Source organism: Bombina bombina, chromosome 7 (genome assembly GCF_027579735.1).
Source record: "Bombina bombina isolate aBomBom1 chromosome 7, aBomBom1.pri, whole genome shotgun sequence".
NCBI classification, from domain to species: domain Eukaryota; kingdom Metazoa; phylum Chordata; class Amphibia; order Anura; family Bombinatoridae; genus Bombina; species Bombina bombina.
Window position 1 is genome coordinate 280,697,203 of NC_069505.1, and position 21,118 is coordinate 280,718,320.

The 21,118-nt window shown below is 40.3% G+C and overlaps 1 protein-coding gene across 2 annotated transcripts in view; it reads right to left on the reverse strand.

Moving 5' to 3' along the window:
• EDEM1 (ER degradation enhancing alpha-mannosidase like protein 1) overlaps nt 1-21,118 on the reverse strand; it is a 92,545-nt gene that overhangs the window by 13,751 nt on the left and 57,676 nt on the right. For both annotated transcript variants that reach the window (XM_053720783.1, XM_053720784.1), the window contains exons 9-10: nt 19,055-19,128; nt 18,882-18,978 (exon numbers count right to left, since the gene is read on the reverse strand). In XM_053720783.1, the coding sequence (XP_053576758.1) occupies nt 18,882-18,978; nt 19,055-19,128 (171 nt within the window). The remainder of the gene's footprint in view (nt 1-18,881; nt 18,979-19,054; nt 19,129-21,118) is intronic.

Below are 21,118 nucleotides of genomic sequence, written 5' to 3' on the forward strand. Positions count from 1 at the left end.
CAGGAAGAATAGCAATCTTTCTGTGAAAAAACAGAATTTATGTTTACCTGATAAATTACTTTCTCCAACGGTGTGTCCGGTCCACGGCGTCATCCTTACTTGTGGGATATTCTCTTCCCCAACAGGAAATGGCAAAGAGCCCAGCAAAGCTGGTCACATGATCCCTCCTAGGCTCCGCCTACCCCAGTCATTCGACCGACGTTAAGGAGGAATATTTGCATAGGAGAAACCATATGGTACCGTGGTGACTGTAGTTAAAGAAAATAAAATATCAGACCTGATTAAAAAAACCAGGGCGGGCCGTGGACCGGACACACCGTTGGAGAAAGTAATTTATCAGGTAAACATAAATTCTGTTTTCTCCAACATAGGTGTGTCCGGTCCACGGCGTCATCCTTACTTGTGGGAACCAATACCAAAGCTTTAGGACACGGATGAAGGGAGGGAGCAAATCAGGTCACCTAAATGGAAGGCACCACGGCTTGCAAAACCTTTCTCCCAAAAATAGCCTCAGAAGAAGCAAAAGTATCAAACTTGTAAAATTTGGTAAAAGTGTGCAGTGAAGACCAAGTCGCTGCCCTACATATCTGATCAACAGAAGCCTCGTTCTTGAAGGCCCATGTGGAAGCCACAGCCCTAGTGGAATGAGCTGTGATTCTTTCGGGAGGCTGCCGTCCTGCAGTCTCGTAAGCCAATCTGATGATGCTTTTAATCCAAAAGGAGAGAGAGGTAGAAGTTGCTTTTTGACCTCTCCTTTTACCGGAGTAAACAACAAACAAGGAAGATGTTTGTCTAAAATCCTTTGTAGCATCTAAATAGAATTTTAGAGCGCGAACAACATCCAAATTGTGCAACAAACGTTCCTTCTTTGAAACTGGTTTCGGACACAGAGAAGGTACGATAATCTCCTGGTTAATGTTTTTGTTAGAAACAACTTTTGGAAGAAAACCAGGTTTAGTACGTAAAACCACCTTATCTGCATGGAACACCAGATAAGGAGGAGAACACTGCAGAGCAGATAATTCTGAAACTCTTCTAGCAGAAGAAATTGCAACTAAAAACAAAACTTTCCAAGATAATAACTTAATATCAACGGAATGTAAGGGTTCAAACGGAACCCCCTGAAGAACTGAAAGAACTAAATTGAGACTCCAAGGAGGAGTCAAAGGTTTGTAAACAGGCTTAATTCTAACCAGAGCCTGAACAAAAGCTTGAACATCTGGCACAGCTGCCAGCTTTTTGTGAAGTAACACAGACAAGGCAGAAATCTGTCCCTTCAGGGAACTTGCAGATAATCCTTTTTCTAATCCGTCTTGAAGGAAGGATAAAATCTTAGGAATCTTAACCTTGTCCCAAGGGAATCCTTTAGATTCACACCAACAGATATATTTTTTCCAAATCTTGTGGTAAATCTTTCTAGTTACAGGCTTTCTGGCCTGAACAAGAGTATCAATAACAGAATCTGAGAATCCTCGCTTCGATAGAATCAAGCGTTCAATCTCCAAGCAGTCAGCTGGAGTGAAACCAGATTCGGATGTTCGAACGGACCCTGAACAAGAAGGTCTCGTCTCAAAGGTAGCTTCCAAGGTGGAGCCGATGACATATTCACCAGATCTGCATACCAAGTCCTGCGTGGCCACGCAGGAGCTATCAAGATCACCGACGCCCTCTCCTGATTGATCCTGGCTACCAGCCTGGGGATGAGAGGAAACGGCGGGAACACATAAGCTAGTTTGAAGGTCCAAGGTGCTACTAGTGCATCCACTAGAGCCGCCTTGGGATCCCTGGATCTGGACCCGTAGCAAGGAACTTTGCAGTTCTGACGAGAGGCCATTAGATCCATGTCTGGAATGCCCCACCGCTGGGTGACTTGGGCAAAGATTTCCGGATGGAGTTCCCACTCCCCCGGATGCAATGTCTGACGACTCAGAAAATCCGCTTCCCAATTTTCCACTCCTGGGATGTGGATAGCAGACAGGTGGCAGGAGTGAGACTCCGCCCATAGAATGATTTTGGTCACTTCTTCCATCGCTAGGGAACTCCTTGTTCCCCCCTGATGGTTGATGTACGCAACAGTCGTCATGTTGTCTGATTGAAACCGTATGAACTTGGTCCTCGCTAGCTGAGGCCAAGCCTTGAGAGCATTGAATATCGCTCTCAGCTCCAGAATATTTATCGGTAGAAGAGATTCTTCCCGAGACCAAAGACCCTGAGCTTTCAGGGATCCCCAGACCGCGCCCCAGCCCATCAGACTGGCGTCGGTCGTGACAATGACCCACTCTGGTCTGCGGAACGTCATCCCTTGTGACAGATTGTCCAGGGACAGCCACCAACGGAGTGAGTCTCTGGTCCTCTGATTTACTTGTATCTTCGGAGACAAGTCTGTATAGTCCCCATTCCACTGACTGAGCATGCACAGTTGTAATGGTCTTAGATGAATGCGCGCAAAAGGAACTATGTCCATTGCCGCTACCATCAACCCGATCACTTCCATGCACTGAGCTATGGAAGGAAGAGGAACGGAATGAAGTATCCGACAAGAGTCTAGAAGTTTTGTTTTTCTGGCCTCTGTTAGAAAGATCCTCATTTCTAAGGAGTCTATAATTGTTCCCAAGAAGGGAACCCTTGTTGACGGGGATAGAGAACTCTTTTCCACGTTCACTTTCCAGCCGTGAGATCTGAGAAAGGCCAGGACGATGTCCGTGTGAGCCTTTGCTTGAGGAAGGGACGACGCTTGAATCAGAATGTCGTCCAGGTAAGGTACTACTGCAATGCCCCTTGGTCTTAGCACCGCTAGAAGGGACCCTAGTACCTTTGTGAAAATCCTTGGAGCAGTGGCTAATCCGAAAGGAAGCGCCACGAACTGGTAATGTTTGTCCAGGAATGCGAACCTTAGGAACCGATGATGTTCCTTGTGGATAGGAATATGTAGATACGCATCCTTTAAATCCACCGTGGTCATGAATTGACCTTCCTGGATGGAAGGAAGAATAGTTCGAATGGTTTCCATCTTGAACGATGGAACCTTGAGAAACTTGTTTAAGATCTTGAGATCTAAGATTGGTCTGAACGTTCCCTCTTTTTTGGGAACTATGAACAGATTGGAGTAGAACCCTATCCCTTGTTCTCTTAGTGGAACAGGATGAATCACTCCCATTTTTAACAGGTCTTCTACACAATGTAAGAACGCCTGTCTTTTTATGTGGTCTGAAGACAACTGAGACCTGTGGAACCTCCCCCTTGGGGGAAGTCCCTTGAATTCCAGAAGATAACCCTGGGAGACTATTTCTAGCGCCCAAGGATCCAGAACATCTCTTGCCCAAGCCTGAGCGAAGAGAGAGAGTCTGCCCCCCACCAGATCCGGTCCCGGATCGGGGGCCAATATTTCATGCTGTCTTGGTAGCAGTGGCAGGTTTCTTGGCCTGCTTTCCCTTATTCCAGCCTTGCATTGGTCTCCAAGCTGGCTTGGCTTGAGAAGTATTACCCTCTTGCTTAGAGGACGTAGCACTTTGGGCTGGTCCGTTTTTACGAAAGGGACGAAAATTAGGTCTATTTTTCGCCTTGAAAGGCCGATCCTGAGGAAGGGCGTGGCCCTTACCCCCAGTGATATCAGAGATAATCTCTTTCAAGTCAGGGCCAAACAGCGTTTTCCCCTTGAAAGGAATGTTTAGTAGCTTGTTCTTGGAAGACGCATCAGCCGACCAAGATTTCAACCAAAGCGCTCTGCGCGCCACAATAGCAAACCCAGAATTCTTAGCCGCTAACCTAGCCAATTGCAAAGTGGCGTCTAGGGTGAAAGAATTAGCCAATTTGAGAGCATTGATTCTGTCCATAATCTCCTCATAAGGAGGAGAATCACTATCGAGCGCCTTTATCAGCTCATCAAACCAGAAACATGCGGCTGTAGTGACAGGGACAATGCATGAAATTGGTTGTAGAAGGTAACCCTGCTGAACAAACATCTTTTTAAGCAAACCTTCTAATTTTTTATCCATAGGATCTTTGAAAGCACAACTATCCTCTATGGGTATAGTGGTGCGTTTGTTTAAAGTAGAAACCGCTCCCTCGACCTTGGGGACTGTCTGCCATAAGTCCTTTCTGGGGTCGACCATAGGAAACAATTTTTTAAATATGGGGGGAGGGACGAAAGGAATACCGGGCCTTTCCCATTCTTTATTAACAATGTCCGCCACCCGCTTGGGTATAGGAAAAGCTTCTGGGAGCCCCGGCACCTCTAGGAACTTGTCCATTTTACATAGTTTCTCTGGGATGACCAACTTTTCACAATCATCCAGAGTGGATAATACCTCCTTAAGCAGAATGCGGAGATGTTCCAACTTAAATTTAAATGCAATTACATCAGGTTCAGCCTGTTGAGAAATGTTCCCTGAATCAGTAATTTCTCCCTCAGACAAAACCTCCCTGGCCCCCTCAGATTGGGTTAGGGGCCCTTCAGAGATATTAATATCAGCGTCGTCATGCTCTTCAGTAACTAAAACAGAGCAGCCACGCTTACGCTGACAAGGGTTCATTTTGGCTAAAATGTTTTTGACAGAATTATCCATTACAGCCGTTAATTGTTGCATAGTAAGGAGTATTGGCGCGCTAGATGTACTAGGGGCCTCCTGAGTGGGCAAGACTCGTGTAGACGAAGGAGGGAATGATGCAGTACCATGCTTACTCCCCTCACTTGAGGAATCATCTTGGGCATCATTGTCATTATCACATAAATCACATTTATTTAAATGAACAGGAATTCTGGCTTCCCCACATTCAGAACACAGTCTATCTGGTAGTTCAGACATGTTAAACAGGCATAAACTTGATAATAAAGTACAAAAAACGTTTTAAAATAAAACCGTTACTGTCACTTTAAATTTTAAACTGAACACACTTTATTACTGCAATTGCGAAAAAACATGAAGGAATTGTACAAAATTCACCAAATTTTCACCACAGTGTCTTAAAGCCTTAAAAGTATTGCACACCAAATTTGGAAGCTTTAACCCTTAAAATAACGGAACCGGAGCCGTTTTAACACTTTAACCCCTTTACAGTCCCTGGTATCTGCTTTGCTGAGACCCAACCAAACCCAAAGGGGAATACGATACCAAATGACGCCTTCAGAAAGTCTTTTCTAAGTATCAGAGCTCCTCTCACATGCGACTGCATGCCATGCTTCTCAAAAACAAGTGCGCCACACCGGCGCGAAAATGAGGCTCTGCTTATGCTTTGGGAAAGCCCCTAAGAAATAAGGTGTCTAATACAGTGCCTGCCGATATTATAATATCAATATACCCAGATAAAATGATTCCTCAAGGCTAAATATGTGTTAATAATGAATCGATTTAGCCCAGAAAAGTCTACAGTCTTAATAAGCCCTTGTGAAGCCCTTATTTACCATCGTAATAAACATGGCTTACCGGATCCCATAGGGAAAATGACAGCTTCCAGCATTACATCGTCTTGTTAGAATGTGTCATACCTCAAGCAGCAAGAGACTGCACACTGTTCCCCCAACTGAAGTTAATTGCTCTCAACAGTCCTGTGTGGAACAGCCATGGATTTTAGTTACGGTTGCTAAAATCATTTTCCTCATACAAACAGAAATCTTCATCTCTTTTCTGTTTCTGAGTAAATAGTACATACCAGCACTATTTCAAAATAACAAACTCTTGATTGAATAATAAAAACTACAGTTAAACACTAAAAAACTCTAAGCCATCTCCGTGGAGATGTTGCCTGTACAACGGCAAAGAGAATGACTGGGGTAGGCGGAGCCTAGGAGGGATCATGTGACCAGCTTTGCTGGGCTCTTTGCCATTTCCTGTTGGGGAAGAGAATATCCCACAAGTAAGGATGACGCCGTGGACCGGACACACCTATGTTGGAGAAAGAACAGAAAGAGCGGAGATTTGTCCTTTCAAAGAACTTGCGGACAAACCCTTATCTAAACCATCCTGAAGAAACTGTAAAATTCTCGGTATTCTAAAAGAATGCCAAGAAAAATGATGAGAAAGACACCAAGAAATATAAGTCTTCCAGACTCTATAATATATCTCTCGAGATACAGATTTACGAGCCTGTAACATAGTATTAATCACGGAGTCAGAGAAACCTCTATGACCAAGAATCAAGCGTTCAATCTCCATACCTTTAAATTTAAGGATTTCAGATCCGGATGGAAAAAAGGACCTTGTGACAGAAGGTCTGGTCGTAACGGAAGAGTCCATGGCTGGCAAGATGCCATCCGGACAAGATCCGCATACCAAAACCTGTGAGGCCATGCCGGAGCTATTAGCAGAACAAACGAGCATTCCCTCAGAATCTTGGAGATTACTCTTGGAAGAAGAACTAGAGGCGGAAAGATATAGGCAGGATGATACTTCCAAGGAAGTGATAATGCATCCACTGCCTCCGCCTGAGGATCCCGGGATCTGGACAGATACCTGGGAAGTTTCTTGTTTAGATGAGAGGCCATCAGATCTATCTCTGGGAGCCCCCACAATTGAACAATCTGAAGAAATACCTCTGGGTGAAGAGACCATTCGCCCGGATGCAACGTTTGGCGACTGAGATAATCCGCTTCCCAATTGTCTACACCTGGGATATGAACCGCAGAGATTAGACAGGAGCTGGATTCCGCCCAAACCAAAATTCGAGATACTTCTTTCATAGCCAGAGGACTGTGAGTCCCTCCTTGATGATTGATGTATGCCACAGTTGTGACATTGTCTGTCTGAAAACAAATGAACGATTCTCTCTTCAGAAGAGGCCAAAACTGAAGAGCTCTGAAAACTGCACGGAGTTCCAAGATATTGATCGGTAATCTCACCTCCTGAGATTCCCAAACTCCTTGTGCCGTCAGAGATCCCCACACAGCTCCCCAACCTGTGAGACTTGCATCTGTTGAAATTACAGTCCAGGTCGGAAGAACAAAAGAAGCCCCCTGAATTAAACGATGGTGATCTGTCCACCATGTTAGAGAGTGCCGAACAATCGGTTTTAAAGATATTGATTGATATATCTTCGTGTAATCCCTGCACCATTGGTTCAGCATACAGAGCTGAAGAGGTCGCATGTGAAAACGAGCAAAGGGGATCGCGTCCGATGCAGCAGTCATAAGACCTAGAATTTCCATGCATAAGGCTACCGAAGGGAATGATTGAGACTGAAGGTTTCGACAAGCTGTAATCAATTTTAGACGTCTCTTGTCTGTTAAAGACAAAGTCATGGACACTGAATCTATCTGGAAACCCAGAAAGGTTACCCTTGTTTGAGGAATCAAAGAACTTTTTGGTAAATTGATCCTCCAACCATGATCTTGAAGAAACAACACAAGTCGATTCGTATGAGACTCTGCTAAATGTAAAGACGGAGCAAGTACCAAGATATCGTCCAAATAAGGAAATACCACAATACCCTGTTCTCTGATTACAGACAGAAGGGCACCGAGAATCTTTGTGAAAATTCTTGGAGCTGTAGCAAGGCCAAACGGTAGAGCCACAAATTGGTAATGCTTGTCTAGAAAAGAGAATCTCAGGAACTGATAATGATCTGGATGAATCGGAATATGCAGATATGCATCCTGTAAATCTATTGTGGACATATAATTCCCTTGCTGAACAAAAGGCAATATAGTCCTTACAGTTACCATCTTGAACGTTGGTATCCTTACATAACGATTCAATAATTTTAGATCCAGAACTGGTCTGAAGGAATTCTCCTTCTTTGGTACAATGAAGAGATTTGAATAAAACCCCATCCCCTGTTCCGGAACTGGAACTGGCATAATTACTCCAGCCAACTCTAGATCTGAAACACAATTCAGAAATGCTTGAGCTTTCACTGGAATTACTGGGACATGGGAAAGAAAAAATCTCTTTGCAGGAGGTCTCATCTTGAAACCAATTCTGTACCCTTCTGAAACAATGTTCTGAATCCAAAGATTGTGAACAGAATTGATCCAAATTTCTTTGAAAAAACGTAACCTGCCCCCTACCAGCTGAACTGGAATGAGGGCCGTACCTTCATGTGAACTTAGAAGCAGGCTTTGCCTTTCTAGCAGGCTTGGATTTATTCCAGACTGGAGATGGTTTCCAAACTGAAACTGCTCCTGAGGACGAAGGATCAGGCTTTTGTTCTTTGTTGAAACGAAAGGAACGAAAACGATTGTTAGCCCTGTTTTTACCTTTAGACTTTTTATCCTGTGGTAAAAAAGTTCCTTTCCCACCAGTAACAGTTGAAATAATAGAATCCAACTGAGAACCAAATAATTTGTTTCCCTGGAAAGAAATGGAAAGTAGAGTTGATTTAGAAGCCATATCAGCATTCCAAGTCTTAAGCCATAAAGCTCTTCTGGCTAAGATAGCCAGAGACATAAATCTAACATCAACTCTAATAATATCAAAAATGGCATCACAGATGAAATTATTAGCATGCTGGAGAAGAATAATAATATCATGAGAATCACGATTTGTTACTTGTTGCGCTAGAGTTTCCAACCAAAAAGTTGAAGCTGCAGCAACATCAGCCAATGATATAGCAGGTCTAAGAAGATTACCTGAACATAGATAAGCTTTTCTTAGAAAAGATTCAATTTTTCTATCTAAAGGATCCTTAAACGAGGTACCATCTGACGTAGGAATGGTAGTACGTTTAGCAAGGGTAGAAATAGCCCCATCAACTTTAGGGATTTTGTCCCAAAATTCTAACCTGTCAGGCGGAAGAGGATATAATTGCTTAAAACGTTTAGAAGGAGTAAATGAATTACCCAATTTATCCCATTCCTTAGCAATTACTGCAGAAATAGCATTAGGAACAGGAAAGACTTCTGGAATAACCGCAGGAGCTTTAAAAACCTTATCCAAACGTATAGAATTAGTATCAAGAGGACTAGAATCCTCTATTTCTAAAGCAATTAGTACTTCTTTAAGTAAAGAGCGAATAAATTCCATCTTAAATAAATATGAAGATTTATCAGCATCAATCTCTGAGACAGAATCCTCTGAACCAGAAGAGTCCAAAGAATCAGAATGATGGTGTTCATTTAAAAATTCATCTGTAGAGAGAGAAGATTTAAAAGACTTTTTACGTTTACTAGAAGGAGAAATAACAGACAAAGCCTTCTTTATGGATTCAGAAACAAAATCTCTTATGTTATCAGGAACATTCTGCACCTTAGATGTTGAGGGAACTGCAACAGGCAATGGTACATCACTAAAGGAAATATTATCTGCTTTAACAAGTTTGTCATGACAATTATTACAAACAACAGCTGGAGGAATAGCTACCAAAAGTTTACAGCAGATACACTTAGCTTTGGTAGATCCAGCAGGCAGAGGTTTTCCTGTAGTATCTTCTGGCTCAGATGCAACGTGAGACATCTTGCAATATGTAAGAGAAAAAACAACATATAAAGCAAAATAGATCAAATTCCTTATAAGACAGTTTCAGGAATGGGAAAAAAATGCCAAACATCAAGCTTCTAGCAACCAGAAGCAAATGAAAAATGAGACTGAAATAATGTGGAGACAAAAGCGACGCCCATATTTTTTGGCGCCAAATAAGACGCCCACATTATTTGGCGCCTAAATGCTTTTGGCGCCAAAAATGACGCCACATCCGGAACGCCGACATTTTTGGCGCAAAATAACGTCAAAAATGACGCAACTTCCGGCGACACGTATGACGCCGGAAACGGAAAAGAATTTTTGCGCCAAAAAAGTCCGCGCCAAGAATGACGCAATAAAATGAAGCATTTTCAGCCCCCGCGAGCCTAACAGCCCACAGGGAAAAAAGTCAAATTTTTGAGGTAAGAAAAAATATGATAATTTAAAGCATAATCCCAAATATGAAACTGACTGTCTGGAAATAAGGAAAGTTGAACATTCTGAGTCAAGGCAAATAAATGTTTGAATACATATATTTAGAACTTTATAAATAAAGTGCCCAACCATAGCTTAGAGTGTCACAGAAAATAAGACTTACTTACCCCAGGACACTCATCTACATGTTTGTAGAAAGCCAAACCAGTACTGAAACGAGAATCAGTAGAGGAAATGGTAAATATAAGAGTATATCGTCGATCTGAAAAGGGAGGTAAGAGATGAATCTCTACGACCGATAACAGAGAACCTTATGAAATAGACCCCGTAGAAGGAGATCACTGCATTCAATAGGCAATACTCTCCACACATCCCTCTGACATTCACTGCACGCTGAGAGGAAAACCGGGCTCCAACTTGCTGCGGAGCGCATATCAACGTAGAATCTAGCACAAACTTACTTCACCACCTCCCTTGGAGGCAAAGTTTGTAAAACTGATTTGTGGGTGTGGTGAGGGGTGTATTTATAGGCATTTTAAGGTTTGGGAAACTTTGCCCCTCCTGGTAGGAATGTATATCCCATACGTCACTAGCTCATGGACTCTTGTTAATTACATGAAAGAAACCCTGTCCCTGTTCCTCCTTTGGAACTGGATGGATCACTCCCATAACTAGGAGGACTCGTACACAGTGTAAGAATGCCTCTCTCTTTATCTGGTGTGCAGATAATTGTGAAAGGTGAAATCTCCCTTTTGGGGGGGAAGCTTTGAAGTCCAGAAGATATCCCTGGGATATAATTTCCGACGCCCAGGGATCCTGAACATCTCTTGCCCACGCCTGGGCAAAGAGTGAAAGTCTGCCCCCTACTAGATCCGTTCCCGGATAGGGGGCCGTTCCTTCATGCTGTCTTAGAGGCAGCAGGCTTTTTTACCTGCTTACCTTTTTTCCATGTCAGGTTTGGTCTCCAGACCGTCTTGGATTGAGCAAAAGTTCCCTCTTGTTTATTATTAGAGGAAGTTGATGCCGCACCTGCCTTGAAGTTTTGAAAGGCACGAAAATTAGACTGTTTGGCCCTAGATTTGGACATGTCCTGAGGAAGGGCATGACCTTTTCCTCCAGTGATATCAGCAATAATCTCCTTCAACCAGGCCCGAATAGGGTCTGCCCCTTGAAGGGAATGTTAAGTAGCTTAGATTTTGAAGTCACGTCAGCTGACCATGATCTAAGCCATAGCGCTCTGCGCGCCTGTATAGCAAAACCAGAATTCTTAGCCGTTAGTTTAGTCAAATGAACAATGGCATCAGAATAAAAGAATTGGCTAGCTTAAGTGCTCTAAGTTTGCCAAGTATGTCATCCAATGGAGTCGCTACCTGTAAAGCCTCTTCCAGAGACTCAAACCAGTACGCCGCAGCAGCAGTGACAGGGGCAATGCATGCAAGGGGCTGTAGGATAAAACCTTGTTGAATAAATATTTTCTTAAGGTAACCTCTAATTTTTTATCCATTGGATCTAAAAAAAAAAAAAAGCACAACTGTCCTCGACAGGGATAATAGTACGCTTTACTAGAGTAGAAACTGCTCCCTCCACCTTAGGGACTGTCTGCCATAAGTCCCATGTGGTGGCGTCTATTGGAAACATTTTTCTAAAAATAGGAGGGGAAGAGAACGGCACACCTGGTCTATCCCATTCCTTTTTAATAATTTCTGTAAACCTTTTAGGTATTTGGAAAAACATCAGTACACACCGGCACTGCAAAGTATTTATCCAGTCTACACAATTTCTCTGGCACTGCAATGGTATCACAGTCATTCAGAGCAGCTAAAACCTCCCTAAGCAACACGCGGAGGTGTTCAAGCTTAAATTTAAATGTAGAAATATTAGAATCAGGTATCTTTCCTGAGTCATTAACATCACCCACTGACTGAAGCTCTCTTTCCTCAGCTTCTACATATTGCGAGGCAGTATCAGACATGGTTCTTAAAGCGTCAGTATGCTCTGCATTTTGTCTCACCCCAGAGCTATCTCACTTACCTCTAAGTTCAGGTAGTCTGGCTAATACCGCTGACAGTGTATTATCCATGACTGCCGCCATGTCTTGTAAAGTAAACGCTATGGGCGCCCTAGATGTACTTGGCGCCATTTGAGCGTGAGTCCCTTAAGCGGGAGTCATAGGGTCTGACACGTGGGGAAAGTTAGTTGGCATAACTTCCCCCTCGTCAGATTCCTCTGGTGATTTTTTAAAGACAGAAAATTATCTTTATTGCATAAAATGAAATCAGTACATTTGGTACACATTCTAAGAGGGGGTTCCAGCATGGCTTTTAAACATAATAAACAAGGAGTTTCTTCTATGTCAGACATGTTTATACAGAATAGCAATGAGACTAGAAAGCTTGGAAAACACTTTAAATCAAGTTAACAAGCAAATATAAAAAACGGTACTGTGCCTTTAAGAGAAACAAATTTTGTCAGAATTTGAAAAACAGTGAAAAAATGCAGTAAATCAAACGAAATTTTTACAGTGTTTATAATAGGCTAACAGAGCAGTGCACCCACTTGCAAATGGACGATTAACCCCTTAGTTAAAAAAACGGATCAAAAAAACGAAATAGACGTTTTTTAACAGTCATAACCAACTGCCACAGCAAGCTGTGGCCCTAACTTCCCCAATAAATGACTTTGGAAAGCCTTTGGGCCCTTTAGAGATGTCCTATAGCATTCAGAGGGCCTTTGAGGGAAGCTGGATGTCACAGTTTGTAATTTTAACTGCACCAACTGTAACTTTTATACTACAACAGTGGAAATTGTTTCTAGTCAAAATTTAAACCAGCCATGTGGAAAAAACTAGGCCCCAATAAAGTTTTATCACCAAAGCATATATAAAAACGATTAAACATGCCAGCAAACGTTTTATATTGTAAATATCATAAGGGTATTACCCCTGGGAGTAAGCATGATACCAGTCGTTATTAAATCACTGTATTCAGGCTTAACTTACATTAATCCGGTATCAGCAGCATTTTCTAGTGTTTTCCATCTCTAGAAAAAATTATAACTGCACATACCTGATAGCAGAATAAACTGCACGCCATTCTCTCGCTGAAATTACCTCATCTGTGTAATCCCCTCAGACATATGTGAGAATAGCAATGGATCTTAGTTACAACCTGCTACGATCATAGAAACCTCAGGCAGATTCTTCTTCTATTTACTGCCTGAGATAAAATAGCACAACTCCGGTACTATTTAAAAATAACAAACTTTTGATTGAAGAAAATAAACTAGCTATATTTAACCACTCTCTCCTACAACGTCCTTGCTTGTTGAGAGTTGCAAGAGAATGACTGGCTATGACAGATAGGGGAGGAGCTATATTACAGCTCTGCTGTGGGTGTCCTCTTGCAACTTCCTGTTGGGAATGAGAATATCCCACAAGTAATGGATGATCCGTGGACTGGATACACCTTACAAGAGAAATTAAATGTATGACAACAAATGCAAGAAGCATGACAGGTAAAATGGGGGAGCTGACGCTCTTAGTTGCAGAAGAGGACTATGATGTTATCAGTATAACTGATGATTCACATGACTGGGCAGTTAACTTAGAGGAGTATATTTCATTTAGGAGGGACAGGAATAATAAAAGGGGTGGAGGAATCTGCATGTATATTAAACCTAACCTTAAACCTACAATAATGGAAGATATTTATGATACAAGTGACAATGTAGAGACCCTGTGGGTTGAAATAAAGAGTGGGGGGAAAAGTCCTAAAAAAAAATATTGCTAGGAACATGCTACATGCCCCCTAACATTAGTGACCTGGATGAAACTCAACTACTACTGCAAATAGGTAAGGCTATTAATAACAGTGCTGTGATTATGGGAGATTTTAACTACCCTGATATAAACTGGGCCAATGAAACTAATAATTCAGCTAAGGGGGATAGATTTTGAAATGTTCTCAGGGATAACTTCTTGTCACAATTAATAGAGGAGCCAACTAGGAGTAAAGCTATATTGGATTTAGTGCTAGCAAACAATACAGATATAATATCAAACATAGAAGTCAAAGAACATTTGGGTAACAGTGATCATAACATGGTCAAATTTGAAATCTCTTCTCATATGCAGTGTCTTAAAGGTCTTAACTTCAAAAAAGCAAATTTCAACAATTTAAGGAAATCATTAAATAATATAAGTTGGGACAATGTATTCTCTAATAAATGGATAAATGGATAATATTTAAAACTTTGTTAAATAAATATACTTATCAACAAATACCATATGGTTATAAAAATAAAAATAAAAAAATCAAAGCCATTGTGGATAAATAAAAATGTATTAAGAGAAATTAGGAAAAAACGTAGGGCATTTAAATTATTCAAAGAAAATAGTACAGACTCAACAATATTTATAAGGAATGTAACAATGCATGCAAAAAAGCAATCAAATTAGCCAAAATTGAAAATTAAAAATTAATTGCAAAGGATTCTAAGTCTAACCCTAAAAGGTTCTTTAAGTACATAAATAGCAAAACATCTAAGAAGGATAATATAGGTACATTAAAATGCGTGGAGGGTAGCATGATAAATAATGACAGGGAGAAGGCTGAGGTACTAAACCAGTTTTTTTCTTCAGTATACACAAGAGAGGAACCATTGGATGATACTTTGGAACAAAATAGAACATGCCAGTCCATACCATTAACTGGGTGATGTTTAGAGGATATCAGGAAAAAACTGGATAATATCAAGGTAAATAAAACTCCAGGCCCAGATGGAATACACCCAAGGGTGTTAAGGGAACTTAGCACTGTTATAGACAAACCTCTACTCTTAATTTTTCAAGACTCATTATCCTCAGGCATGGTACCCCTGAATTAGCGTAAAGCTGATGTGGTGCCACTCTTCAAAAAAGGAAGCAGGGATGAACCAGGAAGCTACAGACCAGTTAGTCTGACATCAATAGTGGGGAGATATTTGAAGGGATTATCAGGGATTATATTGATGAGCATATTCGTGTAAACAAGATTATGAGTTCTAATCAGCATGGTTTTAGGAGAAATAGATCATGTCAAACTAATCTAATTAGATTCTACGAGGAAGTAAGTAAAAATAGATAAAGGGGAATCAGTTGATGTGATATACTTAGATTTTTACGTGAAGAGGTGAAGGTGAACCAAGCGCAAGACAAATCGCCTTAAGCTCACTCTCAAAAAGTCCTCTAGCGGGCTTCAAACAGACAAAGTATACAAAGGTGAGAGAGTGAGCGCTAAGAAGCTAAAAAGGCTGAATTAAAAGTATACAGTTTAATAAACAATAGGACATATAAAAACAGTATATGTAAAACAAAATTAAAAGAAGCCTGGATCCATGTATAAACAGCTGAGATAATTTATGTAGCGTCTGACAATTAGAAACAGTGTTAAAACGTATAGTGAAAGTCAGTGAAACCTGTGTAAGGTGTAGCACTACAAACAAATTTAAAAATACTGAGTCAGTATCATGCTAGAAATAGAGGTACCAGTAGACCCGACAATTTGGTTATTTAATATTACCCATAGCAAACTTAGTGGCTATAAACGGAGTCTCCTATCCATAGCAAGCAATAGTTTTAAAATACTAGTGGCGAGGGGGTGGAAGAACAGGGAGCTTCCTACGTTAGTCCAGTGGCAGCATCAATTAAATCACATTCTAGATCTAGAAGAGTATGCCTTTATGAAAAATAATAGACTAGACACATATATCCAGATGAGGGCTACCTGGGAGACTTACATACTAATGCGACCAAACAACATACCCTAGACTCTGTGATACATCTGGGTTCTTTATTGACACTATTCCTACCTAAAATGGAGAGACTTAATTTTTAATTTTTCCTTTCAAGGATGCTTTTACAAGCGAGCACAGTTGAACTATTCTGACTGTTTAATTTGCATAGTTCTTTTTATTTCTTGTATTACCATTTTTTATGCATATATTTGTAAAACACAACAGCATGCTATCATAGCTTGCACTTGGAAGCTGTGGTGTAACAGATCTTCCTCATTTTTGTTCGTTATTGTAACTTCCAAGTTGTAATTGGATTTATTGTCTAATAAAGCCGTTTAAAAAAAAAAAAAAAAAATACTGAGTCAGTAAAACCTGCGTAAGGTGTAGCACTACAAACAAATATAAAATGATATTTAAAATTATATAAAACACAGTGACGGTGTAAAAAAATGTAAAAAATATAAACAAATCTAATAGTCCAAAAAAGTCCAAAAATATAGTTCAAATAACAATCCAAATGTCAAATAAATGGAGCTGGTGTGTGGCCTGTCTTCCTTCGAAGTGCCGTAGTGAGGTGCTGGGTAGTGGTGAATAATGCTCCAACAGTGTGGTCAAAAATACAAAAATGCAAAAATAACTCGTGGCTAAGTGTATGCCAAAAAACAAAACATACTGTGGTGGTATAAACCAAAAAATGCTAAATAGTGCAAAAATAAAAATAAAAAAGATAAAGATAAAAATAAAAATATCCAAAATAATGAACCTGTAATAAAACAAAAACAAACAATAGTGCAAAACTGTATGTACACAGTTGGATATAATTGAAAGCAAGCTCACCAGTATGTCAACACGTTTCGGCCTTTAGCAGGCCTTTTTCAAGACTAGTCTTGAAAAAGGCCTGCTAAAGGCCGAAACGCATTGACATACTGGTGAGCTTGCTTTCAATTATATCCAACTGTGTACATACAGTTTTGCACTATTGTTTGTTTTTGTTTTATTACAGGTTCATTATTTTGGATATTTTTATTTTTATCTTTATCTTTTTTTTTTTTATTTTTGCACTATTTAGCATTTTTTGGTTTATACCACCACAGTATGTTTTGTTTTTTGGCATACACTTAGCCACGAGTTATTTTTGCATTTTTGACCACACTGTTGGAGCATTATTCACCACTACCCAGCACATCACCACGGCACTTCGAAGGAGGACAGGCCACACACCAGCTCCATTTATTTGACATTTGGATTGTTTTTTGAACTATATTTTTGGACTATTCGATTTGTTTATATTGTTTACATTGTTTACACCGTCACTGTGTTTTATATCATTTTAAATATAATTTTATATTTGTTTGTAGTGCTACACCTTACACAGGTTTTACTGACTTAGTATTTTTAAATTTGTTTGTAGTGCTACACCTTACACAGGTTTCACTGACTTTCACTATACGTTTTAACACTGTTTCTAATTGTCAGACGCTACACAAATTATCTCAGCTGTATATACATGGATCCATGCTTCTTTTAATTTTGTTTTACATATACTGTTTTTATATGTCCCATTGTTTATTAAACTGTATACTTTTAATTCAGCCTTTTTAGCTTTTTAGCGCTCACTCTCTCACCTTTATATACTTAGATTTTGCAAAGGCATTTGATACAGTGCTACATGAGAGATTAATGCACAAAATTAAGGGACTGGGAATAGCTGAAAATGTTAACTCTTGGATAAATAACTGGATAAAAGATAGGGAGCAACGAGTAGTAGTAAATGGATCATACTCAGATTGGACAAAGGTAATCAGTGGAGTCCTCCAGGGATCAGTACTGGGCCCCGTTCTTTTTAATATTTTTATAAATGACTTGGAGCAAGGATTAAATAGCGACATCTCTATTTTTGCAGATGATACTAAGTTAAGTAAGGTCATTAGGTCAGAGCAGGATGAACTTTCATTACAAAGGGATCTGCAAAAATTAGAAGTATGGGCAAGTAAATGGAAAATGAGATTTAATACGAAAAAATGCAAGGTTCTACATTTTGAAAGTAAAAATAAGCAGGCAACGTATTTTTTAAATGGGTCAAGACTTAGCCAAACAGAGGAGGAAAGGGATTTGGGAGTAGTAATAGATAACAATCTAAAGATGGGTGCACAATGCAGGGCAGGGGCTTCAAAGGCTAATAAGATACTAGCATGTATTAAAAGAGGCATTGCTTCAAGGGAGGAAAGATAATTATGTCACTATATAAATCCCTGGTAAGACCTCACCTTGAGTATGGAGTGCAGTTCTGGGGACCGATCGCAAAAAAAGATATTGCAGAACTAGAAAAAGTTCAGAGGAGGGCCACAAAGCTAATAAGGGGATTGGAGAAATTAACCTATGAGGAGAGGCTAGCCAAACTGAGTCTGTTTTCTTTAGAAAAAAAGGCGCTTGAGAGGTGACGATTACTTTATATAAATATATTCAAGGCCCATATTCAGAGATGGCAGAAGCTCTGTTTATTTCTAGAAAATTGATTCTTACAAGAGGTCACAATTTAAGGTTGGAGGAAAGGAGATTTAATCTCCTGCAACGGAAACGTTTTTTCACTGTAAGAGCAATAAAATTGTGGAACTCATTACCAAAGGAGGTAGTGAATGCCAATACCCTAGATACATTTAAAAATAGTCTGGATACATTTCTGTATATAAACAAAATTCATGGATATGATTGATAGTATTAAATGAGTCACCTTTTAGTGGGGTTATTTAAGCTGAACTGGAGCTTTTTGTAAGTATTTTAGATTTGTATAGGTTGAACTCGATGGACTTCAGTCTTTTTTCAACCTTATCTACTATGTTACTAAATAAGATTCCCAAATGAACCAAGCATGATATCCAAAATAAATATTACAGTCAAAACTGGCGACACTGTTTAAAGGGACATGAAACCCGAAAAATTGTATAAAATGCTTCAGACAGAGCGTACAATTTTAAACAACTTTCCAATTTACTTATATTAGCTAATTATCTTGGTATACTTTATTGAAAAGCCTATTAAGATGGGTTTAGGAAATTCAAGCTAGCTGTGGATTGGTGGCTGAACTTGTATGCCCATTTGCAGCTAGCTTCCAGGAGTGCATTGCTGCTTCTTCCATAAAAGATACCAAGAGAATGAAGCCACATTGATAACAGAAGTAAATTGGAAAGTTGTTTAAAAATGTATAATCTGAATCATGAAAAGAGGGTCCAGGACGAATGAGAGGGATTATGCACACATGAATTTTTCATGCTTCATACTCACCAAGTAAAGATATTTACAGGTCTCACTCAGGAAGAAACTTTCCATACGATCCTCTTGTGACTTGTCCACTACATGGTGCAAAGTTGCATAGCCACATCTGGTGATAAATACAGGAGTCAAACTCACAGACAGGAGAAAAGACAGAATTGCTAAAATAAATACAAACAACTCACTTAGCCTTGGTGTGCTTCTCCAGACTTAGCAGGATATCCATTCCCACATGCAGGTAGAAAGGGTTTTTTGTTGCCTGCAGGAAAACCAGGATATATCATTTATGTCTCTCTCACTGAAGGAAGATGATAAAGAAAGCAGGCCAAGGTGTACAGCCAAAGTAGCAACATTTGCTTGGTTCTCCCGATATCCTTTGTTAAAGAGTAATCCTAGGTGAGCTCAGAAACATGTGCCTGTCCTTAGCCATCAAGCAAGAGTTTTCAAAATTGCTTTAAAAAAAAAAACAGTTGCGAAATCTGCTGTCAAAGTGTCTGTATAGCATTATATTGCAGCTGTTTGCAACTATGTATAACATTGCTATAAACATTATTGCAAACACTGCTGCCAGATAGACACGTGCACGCTCCTGAGCTCACCTATGGTTAGTTACTCTTTAGCAAAGGATACCAAGAGAACTAAAAAAAATTGATTAAAACAAAAAATTTATGCTTACCTGATAAATTTCTTTTTTTCCCGGACATGGAGAGTCCATGACGTCATTCAAATGATTAGTGGGATATTCACTCCTGGCCAGCAGGAGGAGGCAAAGAGCACCCCGCAGAGCTGTTAAGTGTCACTTCCCTTACCCCTAACCCCAGTCATTCGGCAGAAGGGAAATGGAAAATGAAGATGACACAAAAGGTATAGAGGTGCCTGACGTTTAACAAAAGTCTTATTTAAAGGGTGGGTTCGTAGACTCTCCATGTCCGGAAAGAAAGAAATTTATCAGGTAAGCATAACATTTTGTTTTCTTTCCTATGACATGGAGAGTCCACAACGCCATTCCAATTACTAGAGGGAACCAATACCCAAGCTAGAGGACACAAAATGAACAGGGAGGAAGAACAAGATAGGCAAACCTAAACAGAAGGCACCACCGCTTGAAGAACCTTTCTCCCAAATCCTCCCAAATTTGTAGAATTTGGAAAAAGTATGCGGAGAGGACCATGTTGCCGCCTTGCAAATCTGTTCCACAGAAGCTTATTTTTGAAAGCCCAAGAAGAAGAGACAGCCCTAGTGGAATGAGCCATAATTCTCTCAGGATGCTGCTGACCAGCAGTCTCATAAGCAAAGGAATCATACTTCTCAACCAGAGGGAAAGAGAAGTAGAAGTGGCCTTCTGACCTTTACGCTTTCCTGAGAAACAAATAGGGCAGAAGACTGACGAAAATCCTTAGTAGTCTGTAGGTAAAACTTTAGAGCACGCACAACAAAAGACGTTTCTTTATGAGAAGAAGGATTAGGACAAAAAAAAGGAACAACAATTTCCTGATTAATGTTTCGATCCAAAACCACCTTAGAGAGAAACCCCAATTTAGTACGAAGGACCGCCTTATCCGCATGAAAAATAAGGTAAGGGGAACCACACACTGCAGAGCAAAGAGTTCAAAAATAGCAACAAGGAACAAAACTTTCCAAGATAACAACTTAATATCTACAGAATGCATTGGCTCAAACGGAGCCTGCTGCAAAACTTTAAGTACAAGGTTCAAGCTCCAAGGAGAAGCAACAGGTTTAAGCGCAGGCCTGAGTCTGACCAGGTCCTGACAAAAAGATTGAACATCTGGCACATCCGCCAGATGTTTGTGTAAAAGAATTTGAGACAGTGCAGAAATCTGACCCTTCAGAGAACTGACTGACAAACTCTTCTCTAGACCTTCCTGGAGAAAAGACAAAATTCTAGGAATCCTGACCCTACTCTAAGAGAAGCCCTTTAAATCACACCAATATAGGTATTTGCACCATACCTTATGGTAAATTTTACAAGTAACTGGTTTGCGAGCCTGAAGCATGGTATCAATGACTGACTCCACGCTTAGCCAAAACTAAGCGTTCAATCTCCAAGCAGTCAGCTTCAGAGAAACTAGATTTGGATGGAGGAAAGGACCCTGAGACAGAAGGTCCATCCTCAGAGGTAATCACCAAGGTGGAAGAGATGACATCTTCCCCAGGTCCGCAAACCAGATCCTACGAGGACATGCTATCCTGGTTGACATGAACAATGACTCATGGATGGACAGCAAAAG